The sequence below is a fragment of the Nymphaea colorata genome, chromosome 1 (assembly GCF_008831285.2).
Source record: "Nymphaea colorata isolate Beijing-Zhang1983 chromosome 1, ASM883128v2, whole genome shotgun sequence".
NCBI lineage: Eukaryota > Viridiplantae > Streptophyta > Magnoliopsida > Nymphaeales > Nymphaeaceae > Nymphaea > Nymphaea colorata.
The window spans coordinates 28,464,370-28,475,223 of NC_045138.2; the positions used below are offsets into that span (position 1 = coordinate 28,464,370).

A 10,854-nucleotide genomic window follows, 5' to 3' on the forward strand; every position below is an offset into this window, starting at 1 on the left:
TTTGTTGGTAGAGATCCAGTCTTAGATCTGTTCGTTTTATTGATCTAAGATATGTTGAAGGCCCAAGTCCAAGGGTTGATCGACACATGTTTTCTTAAAACAACATGATTGTAGTAATTAATTTGAATGACGGCAATATCACTAATGTGAAGGATACTTTAAAGGATAACTTTACAAGGATATCTAATTAATAATAGTGATGGAAATTTGTCTGGTGACGTAGTAGTATTATGTTTTGATGTATGGACAGAATAAGTTCATACGTATTTCAAAGCATGTAATTGGAAATTTTACTGAGTTACCACAAAACTAGATTAGGACATGACATTTATGTTTAGTATTTAAAATACAAAATGGATAAGCTTAGTTAGGTCCAGTGACATGACGCATCTTTTCATTCCTAAACTGCTGAGATTCTGCTAAATTCTTCACCTATTGAAGCGGAATCATATAGTCCAAAGGATGGCCTTGTCTTAAGCAAATGTATATAACCGTTAGATTAATTTTCTCACACTTGCCTTTGATTTAGATAAGGAGCTAGAGCGCCAGATTTCAGTCTTTCAGTTGTGATCGTAACCTATTGTTTTGGACCAGTTTAAGTTATGACATCGGGATTTCTTAGCATCATGAGAATGGAAGATACATACGAGGCTTATACTTCTCAACGTTGAGGAGCTGAGGACATCGGAGAGTCAACAAATGCTTGACCATACGATGCATGTGGAAAATAACCAGCCAAGGAGATTGTGTGGTAAATAGCTATTGATCTTGTCCTTCTTCATATGGACAAGTGTCCAAATAAAATTCGATGAGATACGTGTGGCCACTGAATGAACGGTACAAAATGGAAGAACATGGTTTAACAAGTGTTCTCTTAACTGTGCGTGCCGGACCATTCTGCCCACGCCGGCGACCGTCGCCACTTGTCTTCAGCAAAACGAAGAAAATACAGACAAAAATGACAACCCACCTTAAATGGCGTTGGGTTTCTCCTCAGGCTTCGACGACGCCACCGTCAGCCATTGTTGGCGATGGCCACCGTCTTCTTTTCTTAAATGTGCCTGTCGCCGGAGAAGGTTGCTGGACGCAAGAAGGAGCTAGCGGGGTGTTGTAGCGGAGAAGAAAGAAAGGAGCTGAAAAATTTACCTTGCTTAACATAGTGGTTAGGTGAAATTTAACTTGGAGTACTGCGGAATTCACGTGAACGTAACATGTGGTTATATTCTTTTGAATTTAATGCAACAAACGACACACAACGATATTTCCTCCTCATCAATGTTTCTGCAGACCCGAACCGCTGTTGTCAAACACACTCCCATCCATCGAGCAGATTGCTTGCATACTCCTGTATCACCTTCCATGCTTGGAAGACATGGCAGTCCTCAGTAAGGCTTGCACCGACGGCAAACCTGATCATGTAAGTCCCACCCACCATTGCATGAGTCATGTAGATGCGGCCCGAGGAGTTCACGGCCTCTAGCAACTGCTGGTTAAGCTTGGCAGCGCATCCCTCCTCTGCTCCAGCAGGCACCGGTGCGGGCAGCAGGAGCCGGAAACACACCATGGCAAACTTCCTGGGCACCACAACCTCGAACCTCTTGTCCATGGCCACAAGAATCTCAAATTGCTTAGCCATCCTAACATGGCTCCTTATGAAGTTTCTTATCTTGGTCACACCATAGCTGCGTAGGACCAGCCACAGCTTCAGCGCCCTAAACCTGCGACTTAGGGCAATCTGCCAGTCCTTATAGTCAATGACTTTCTTCGACTCAGTTGCCTTGTTCCACAAGTACTCTGGGTTAGTAGACAAGGACTCCACAAGAGCACCATGGTTCCTCACCCACAGGCAGCAACAATCCAAGTTGGTGAAGAACCATTTGTGTGCATTCATGCTAAATGAGTCCACATCTTCCACCCCGTCTATGAAGTGCCGGAATTCCGGGCACACACAGGCACTCCCTGCGTAAGCTGCATCAACATGCACCCACACCCCGAACTCCTTAGCCACCTGAGTTAGCGGTTTGACGGGGTCAACCGCCGTGGATGATGTAGTCCCTACCGTAGCACACAAGAACAATGGCACAAGACCAGACTTTGTGTCCTCAGCCATTGCATGCCGGACTGATTCCGGCGACAAACCGAAGTTTGTTGCCCTCGATGTGGCCACAGCCCTAAAGTTGACGATACCGGCAATTTGACAAGCCTTTTTTAAGGCACAATGGGTTTGGTCGGAGCCATAGACCACCAGCTTACCTATGTTGTGCTTCCCAACTTGCTCAAGTGCCCTGTCCCTGGCTGCAACCAAGGTACACAGGATCACCTCACAAGTTGTTCCTTGGAGCACACCTCCTCCTCCAGTAGTGTCGTTGCCGGAAAACAGGAAAGAATCCGGCAAACTGAGCATCCTGCCGAGCCAGTCCATGACTATGGACTCAAGCTCGGTGGCAGCTGGCGACGACATCCAGTTGAACCCAACTACATTGAAGCCAATGCTTAGCATTTCGCCTATGAACCCCGCTGTGCTCCCACTAGAGGGAAAGTAAGCAAAGTAATTAGGACTCTGCCAATGAGTTATCCCCGGGATGATATCCTTAACCACGTCTTTAAGTATGGTATCGATTGACTCGGGGTTGTCAGGGGCCGAGCCAGGCAAGCATTTGCGGAGGTAACCTGGTTCAACTTGACTGAGAACTGGGTATTTGGCAACATCCCGGTAGTAGTCAGCCAAAAAATCAACCACAAGGTGCGCTTGCTTTCTAAACTCCTCAGGGTCTATGAGCTTGTTTGATACAAATTGGCTTTGAAGCGGGTCTTCTAATTGGTAGCTCCCCATTTGGAAACAGTAGTAGGAGATGGGTGGTTTCCTAGACAGCGGGAGAAGACGACGGTATTGCAGCAACGATGCAATGCGTTGGTCGAAGGGCTTGGTGTTTATTTGAGGAGCTAGCTAGGTGGGTTTATATAGAACCATAAAAAAAGGGTGGTCGTGACCGATGAACGATCTCCTCCTCATCATGGAAAACGTATAATAGCGTGATCAGGGAAATTTAGAATTAGATAAACTCTTAGCTACAAGAGACATATTATTCATCATATTTGGGAGGAATCACCAACGATTCAAGGAAACATATTATTTATCTTATTTCTTGGGGAAGAACCCACTTACATGCCATTTAAGCTCTTGATGAACCATATTCTTTATCTTTGTTTGGAGGTGGCAACAACTAGTCAAGTAGAAAACGACTCGTTGGAATGGAAGACGGTAGATGCAATTTCATGTTTGTAGCGAGACATTTTTTTCGTTTTTTTTCCTATTTTGTCTTTATGGGAAGTTGTTTTAAATACCCAGGGGCCTATCCTAAAAGCATATCTTTTTCCTCTTCTACTGAAAAAAATGATGTATTCTTCAATTGCTCAATCAGTTTTAACAGACCGAATTCATTCCATTGACTAATACCTAACCCTTGAACATCTCTCACCAACCTACAGGAACTATGTCCTCAATACCTACCTACACACCGAACCAAAAAACTTTGAAGAAGCCATCAAACATGTTCATTGGAAGGAAGCTATGAAAGAAGAATTGCATGCTCTAGAGAAAAATCAAACTTGGGATTTGGTGCCACTACCCAAGGGAAAGAAATTACTTGGCTGCAAGTGTATATACAAGATCAAATACAAAAGTGATGGAACTATTGAGCGGTTCAAGGCGCGACTCGTTGCAAAGGGGTTCACTCAAACCAAAGGAATTGACTTTGCTCCAGTTGCTAAAATGTATACTATCAGAACTTTGTTGTCAATTGTAGCAAATAAAATCTGGAACTTGATGCAACTAGATGTGAAAAATGTCTTCCTCAACAGAGAGCTTACTGAGGAAGTGTAAATGGAAATTCCTTCCGGTGTAAGCAGTAAGAGTGGCTATGCATACAAACTAAAAAAGCATTTTATGGTCTCAAGCAATCTCCTTGAGCATAGTTTGCTCGCCTTAGTGATGCTTTTGTTTAATGTGGTTTTAAACGAAGTTCAACATATTACACCATATTTACTCGTATTCATGAATCTAAAATTACTATCCTACTGCTATATGTTGATGACATTATATTGACAGGTGATGATGACATTTTTATGTTTCGCGTGAAGACATTTCTTGACAAGCAGTCTGAGATCAAGGATCTATGAGTCTTGCGACACTTCTTAGCGATTGAAGTTGCACACTCAGATAAAGGTATTTTCATATGTCAGAAAAAATATACTCTAGATCTACTTAAGGAGACAGGTAACATTGGAGCAAAAGCCGTCAACATACTTCTTGAAATGAATTGCAATTGAGAACTGATGAGGGCGACCTTGTCGAGAATGTCTAAAGTTTTCAAAAACTTGTTGGGAAACATATTTATCTTAGTGCCACCAGACCAGACATCATGTATGCTATGAGTCTTATAAGCCAATTCATGCACAAGCCCATGTCTTCACACGTCGATGCTGCTCATAGAATCCTTCGGTATCTTAAAGGAACTCTCGAAAAAGGAGTCTTAATGAAGCGAGGTCAGACAGTAGATGTCATTAGATATTGTGATGCTGATTATGCAGGAGACCCAAACGATAGGAGATCAACCTTTGGATACTGCATCCTTGTTGGAGGTAATAGTGTGACATGGAAGAGTAAAAAACAATTAATGGTTGTCAGTTTAAGTGCAGAAGCTGTATACAGAGGCAAGGCAGGATGCACAATGAATTGATATGGATCAAAGCATTACTAACAGATATGAGTATTGAAACTAATGGACCCATGAACTTAATGTGTGACAACATGCTCGCTATCTACATTGGAACCAATCTGGTGTTTTAAGAACGAACCAAGCACATAGAAGTCGACTGCCATTTCATATGGGAGAAGATCCAAGATAATACCATTCAAACAATTCATGAGAAAAGTGACAAGTAATTGGCCAATATATTTACCAAAAGTTTGGCAAAGGAAAAACATCATACTATAATTCACAAGTTGGGACAGATAGACATCTATGCACCAACTTGAGGGGCAGAACCAACGAAGACCTCTCTTGGTAAATCTATCAGATAGGCAACAAATCTGAATATCGAGATTAATGGGATAGATTGTAATCGCAAGTTTTTCTCGATAGGATTAGTTTCTATCTCGAGTTTCTCTCGATAGCTAAGGAATTGTTGTCCTTATCCCATGTCTGTCCGCTGCCTATATAAAGAAAAGCACGTAACAAAGCATCGACGTAAGACAGACCAGAGTAGTTTAATGAAGTTCGTTCCCCTTTCTTCATGGATTTAGGCAGTAATGCCGAACCACGTAATCTTGTGCCTCTCTGTGTCTCTTTAAACTCTTGTTACTCTGATTTTTCCACTCCAAAATTCTAAACATGGTATCAAAGCACCAGGTTCAAGAGGCCATCTCCTCACCGTAAACAAAGATAAGCATCTGCTGGTGTTTAAATCTGTCCCGGTCTTCTTGCCCTTTGTCACCACAACACTGCCAGATCAGTCAGTCTTTCGTCTGAGGCAGCATATTAAGACAGCCAACGGTTAGAAGAAAGATCAATATAGAGCCACCAATGGCGATGGCAAGAATCACAACAATGTTGAGTTTTCTTTTGTTGCTCTTCTCAGCTATGGGAGGAGGAGTGTTCGGAGCACATTGAAGTAGGGGCTCACCGCATTGAGATAGTCATTTCCTTTACGTCTGTAGCAGAGGCCATCTCCCTAGCGCTGGAAGCGGCATCTCCCTTGTGTTGACATCCTCACCATATCAGAAAGGAACATCTGCCAGCCATCTCCCTCCCGTCGCTAGTTGCAGACGCAGCCGATGGAAGAGGAAGACAGTCGGCCAAACCCTAGTTAAGCAGAGATCTAACAAGAAGAGCAGGTGTGAGTTCTATCAACTGTTCTTTTCTTTAACTATGGCAACAACGCACCAAGAAGGAAGCATATGTAATTTAAGAGTGGATCATTTGATCAAGGCAACAACACTCTAAAGATTACCTCACAACCTCTCACACGTCCAAACTATCTAAGTTGGGCAAAGGCGACCAGACTATTTCTAAGCAATCGTTCAAAGGTGGGCTACATCAATGGTGACATAAAGCCACCAGAAAAGAATGATCCAAAATATTGTGAGTGGGAGAGTGAAAATGGCATGCTTATGTCATGGCTCATTTCCAAGGATTCATCTGTTACTAATCTTCTTCTCTATGTGGAAACCACAAAGGACATTTGGGACAACTTGAAAGAAATGTTTGGTGAGCAGAACAATCGCTCGTGGTTATGAAATTCAAAATGAGATCACACAACTCACCATCAGAGATGAAGCTATTACTCTCTACCTCGGTCAAGTGCGCAGCCTATATGATGAATTACTTTAGTACCGCCCAGATACTTCTGATCCAGAAGTATATAAAAAAAGATTTGATGAAGACAAGATCTTTAAGGTTTTGACAGGCCTCAGAAGAGAGTATGAGAATCTACGCAGCCAAGTACTTAATTCCAATCCCCTGCCATCTTTTAATAGTGTGCGCCAAATGGTACAACGAGAAGCGGCTCGAAGGAAAGCCATGAATGTCCCTCCAAAACTCGACGCCAATGACGACAACAGTGAGAAGATGTATGTTATACAAAAAGCGACAACAAACAAAGCAACTTCAAATCAAGTGCTGAGAGCTTTAATGGCCAAAGGACTCGATCACGTCTAAAATGCACCCACTGCAAGAAAACCAGGCATACTTGGGAAAGCTGCCGGGAGCTGGTTGGACATCCTTGTCGAGAAAAAACTTCAAGGCCACCAGATCTTGCGAACTTTGTGACTAAAGATGACCTTGAGAAAATTTTTAGAAATTTGCAAAGACTACCAACCTCATTACATCTCAACCTATCGGGAACTTGAGTGAAGGTAAGAACTTTACTTTAATGACAGTTTCTAAATGTTCACCTTGGGTGATTGATTCTGGAGTCACCGATCATGTAATCGGTGACCCAACAAACTTAGATGACATAGACAAAGGACAAAAACATCATATTTTTACTGTTGACGGGAGACCGATTGGTGTTGATGACTTTGAAAAAATTAGTTTTTTTGACAAAAGAATCAAGTCTACTGTCTTATATGTTTCAAAAATAAGTATCAGCATAATATTTGTTAACAAGTTAACCAAATCTCATGATTGCTTGGTCATTTTCTCATCAAAGGAGGTGATTTTTCTGGAACAGGGCACGAAGAATGTGATTGGTAGAGGTCGAGAACATGGTGGTCTATATATCATAGATTCATGCGACGTCAGTCTTCTCACTAGCATAAAAAATTTGAACGAGTCAAACTACAAGAAGTGACCCGCCCGTCTTGGACACATATTAGCAGTTTGCAGCAGCTTGTTCCCAACTTGTCACTGAAAATTGGGCTTGTGATGCTTGTGAATTTGCAGAATTTAAAAGGTTACCGTTCCACACTTCTAGTGAAAGGTCCTCCAATTTTTTTGATCTTGTTTTCTCTGATGTTTGGGGACCTACTCCTGAGGCCTATTATTTAGCATTCAAGTATTATGTTTCCATCATTGATGATAAATCTAGAATGATATGGATATACTTTCTTGAGAATAAAAGTGAGGTTCCTAAGGTATTTGAAGAATATTATAGCATGATTTTAACTCAGTACAACATGAAAATTAAAATACTTCGATCTGACAATGGTGGGGAGTATGTCAATGACACTCTAAAGTCATTCTTGGCAAAGAAAGACATTAAACCTCAGTACACCTGCTTAGGGATGCCTCAGCAAAATGGCATTGCTGAAAGAAAAAACCATCAATTACTTAATATTGCTCATGCTCTTATAATGCATGTGAATGTTCTTGCTTATTTATGGACTGATGCTATTGCCACCGCATATTACTTGTCTAATAGAATTCCAAATTCTAGTATAAACTATGAAATCCCTATTCAGTTTTTTCTTGATAGAATGTGCAATGTTCAACATCCAAAAGTTTTTGGTTGCAAATGTTATGTGCATATTCAAGACAATCTTAGAAACAAATTTGAGAAACGTGCTGTTAAGTGCGTTTTTTAGGGATATTCTAACAAAAAGAGAGACTATAAATGCTATAATCCTATGACTGTAAAACTTTTTGTCACTCATGATGTTAAATTTTTTGAGCATGAACCATTCTTTGAGACACCAAATTAGGGGGAGAAAACTAATAATAGCTCCATGTACTCCTCAAATTTTACCACTGAACCTGTGCGACCCATCATAGACCCTTTCCTCGAACCAAAAATACCTACTACTCATGATAGTACTTCCAACTCACCTATTGAAGATCCTCAACCTATTACTAACCTTGTCACCCTCGAAGAACCTATCACTTTACCTCAAGACATACTCCTAGAAAACCAACATGTGCGTCGATCATCCCGCCTAACAAGACCACCTACAAAACTCAGTGATTATTATACCTACCTTTCTACAGACCGAATCTATTCCATTGACCAATACCTAACACGTGAACATCTCTCACCAACCTATAGAAACTATGTCCTCAATACTTATCTCCACACCAAACCAAAAAACTTTGAAGAAGCCATCAAACATGTTTGGTAGAAGGAAGCTATGAAAGAAGAACTGATGCTCTAGAGAAAAATCAGACTTGGGATTTGTGCCTCTTCCCAAGGGAAAGAAATTAGTTGGATATACAAGATCAAATACAAAAGTCATACAAACCTAGGTCTTCACACGTCGATGCTGCTCATAGAATCCTTCAGTATCTTAAAGGAACTCTCGAAAAAGGAGTTTTAATGAAGTGATGTCAGATATTAGACGTCATTGAATATTGTGGTGTTGACTAGGCAGGCGACCCAAATGATAGGATATCAACCTCTGGATACTGCACTCTTGTTGGAGGTAATCTTGTCACATGGAAGAGTAAAAAACAATCAGTGGTTGCCAGGTCAAGCGCAGAAGCTGAATACAAAGCCATGGCAGCATGCACATGTGAACTTACATGGATCAAAGCCTTACTAGCGGATATGAATATTGAAACTAATATACCCATGAACTTGATGTGTAACAGCATGGCCGCTATCTATCTTGGAGCTAATCTGGTGTTTCATGAACGAACTAAGCACATAGAAGTCGATTGCCATTTGATACGAGAGAAGATTCAAGATAACACCATTCAAACAATTTATGTTAAAAGCGACAAACAATTGATTGATATATTTACCAGAAGTTTGGAAAGGAAAAACATCAAACTATAATTCACAAGTTGGGCCAGATAGACATATGTGCACCAACTTGAGGGGAAGATTGTTCTCTTATTAAGGAAGGAGGCGGAACCAACGAAGATCTCTCTTGGTAAATCTATCAGATAGGCAACAAAACTGAATATCGAGATTAATGGGATAGATTGTAATCTCATGTTTTTCTCGATAGGATTAGTTGCTATCTCAAGTTTCTCTCGATGGCTAAGGAATTGTCATCCTCATCCCATGTTTATCCCCTGCCTATATAAATAAGAGCATGTAACAAAGCATCAATGTAACACAAACTAGAGCAGTTTAGTGAAGTTCCTTCCCCCTTCTTCGTGGATGTAGGTAGTAATGTCGAACCACAACCACGTAATCTTGTGCCTCTCTCTGTCTCTTTAAACTCTTGTTACTCTGATTTTTCCACTCCAAAATTCTAAACAACACACACTGCTAGCTTCTACTTGTTACTTTCCCTCTGTTGTTTCTGTAACACCCCAGATGTTTAGTCCCGCATCGAAGATTGTGAAGGATCTTCAAGGGCTTATAAAGGGAGGCTTTAATGAGATGATTGTCCTGGTTCCTACCCTTTTTAGGATTGGAACCGAAATTGCTAGGGGGCGGGTTGGGATCCGTCGAACCAGGGGCCCGAGCCCGGGAGTGGGTCGGGTTGTTATAATGGTATCAGAGCAGTTTCAACACTCGGACCTAGGGTCCCACACGCACGGACGCGTGTGCCTTAAGGGGGGTGGATTGTAACACCCCAGATGTTTAGTCCCGTATCGAAGATTGTGAAGGATCTTTAAGGGCTTATAAAGGGAGGCTTTAATGAGATGATTGTCCTGGTTCCTAGCCTTTTTAGGATTGGAACCGAAATCGCTAGGGGGCGGGTTGGGATCCGTCGAACCAGGGGCCCGAGCCCGGGAGTGGGTCGGGTTGTTATAATTGTTTCTCTATTGACACCTGTTTTTCTCCTGAACTAAAAAGGCAATGGATATTAAACCCGCCTAACACATGAATAAGCCTTTATGTGATCTAGCTGATTGCTCCCTAACCAGCTTGACATCTTCTATCTTAAAGAGTGGTTTGTGGTTTGGCAGCAGGAATACTTTGTGAATGTCTTATAAATTTGTCCTAAAAGTTAGAATATATTTATGAGATTATAAAATTGTGTGTGTATGCACTTGCCAAACATATAGTCATTTTTTTCTTAAAAATAAGCTGGTATTACAAGATTCAAATTAAGAAATGACATCTGATCGAATTTAGATTTAATTCAGATGTACATAAATATCCTCTCAGATTCAGAATTGGATTGGATTTAGTTTTAAATAAATATTTTGTATAAAATTGGCGAGTTTGGTTCAAAATTCAGTCCAATTCAGATTATAAAATCAGATTTCATATTCAGATTCTAATATGACCCTTCTTGGTTCTTATTCGAGGAACATCTGAAAAAATGGATATGGTTAAAGGCATATTTGATTTTAATTTGATCTGTTGATATCCTTATCCACAAGCTGATCTGATATATAGCAGGCTTTAGCTTCACCGGTAATTTAATGCCAAACTTCTAAACAAAAAATTGGTTGC

General features: G+C 41.0%; 1 protein-coding gene across 1 annotated transcript; it reads right to left on the minus strand.

Annotated features, from left to right (window-relative positions):
* Positions 1-728: 728 nt before the first annotated feature.
* Positions 729-2,915, minus strand: LOC116265826 (tyrosine decarboxylase-like). The gene has a single exon (XM_031646775.2). The coding sequence runs from the start codon at positions 2,831-2,833 to the stop codon at positions 1,304-1,306; it is 1,530 nt and encodes a 509-aa protein (XP_031502635.1). The 5' UTR covers positions 2,834-2,915; the 3' UTR covers positions 729-1,303.
* Positions 2,916-10,854: the final 7,939 nt, after the last annotated feature.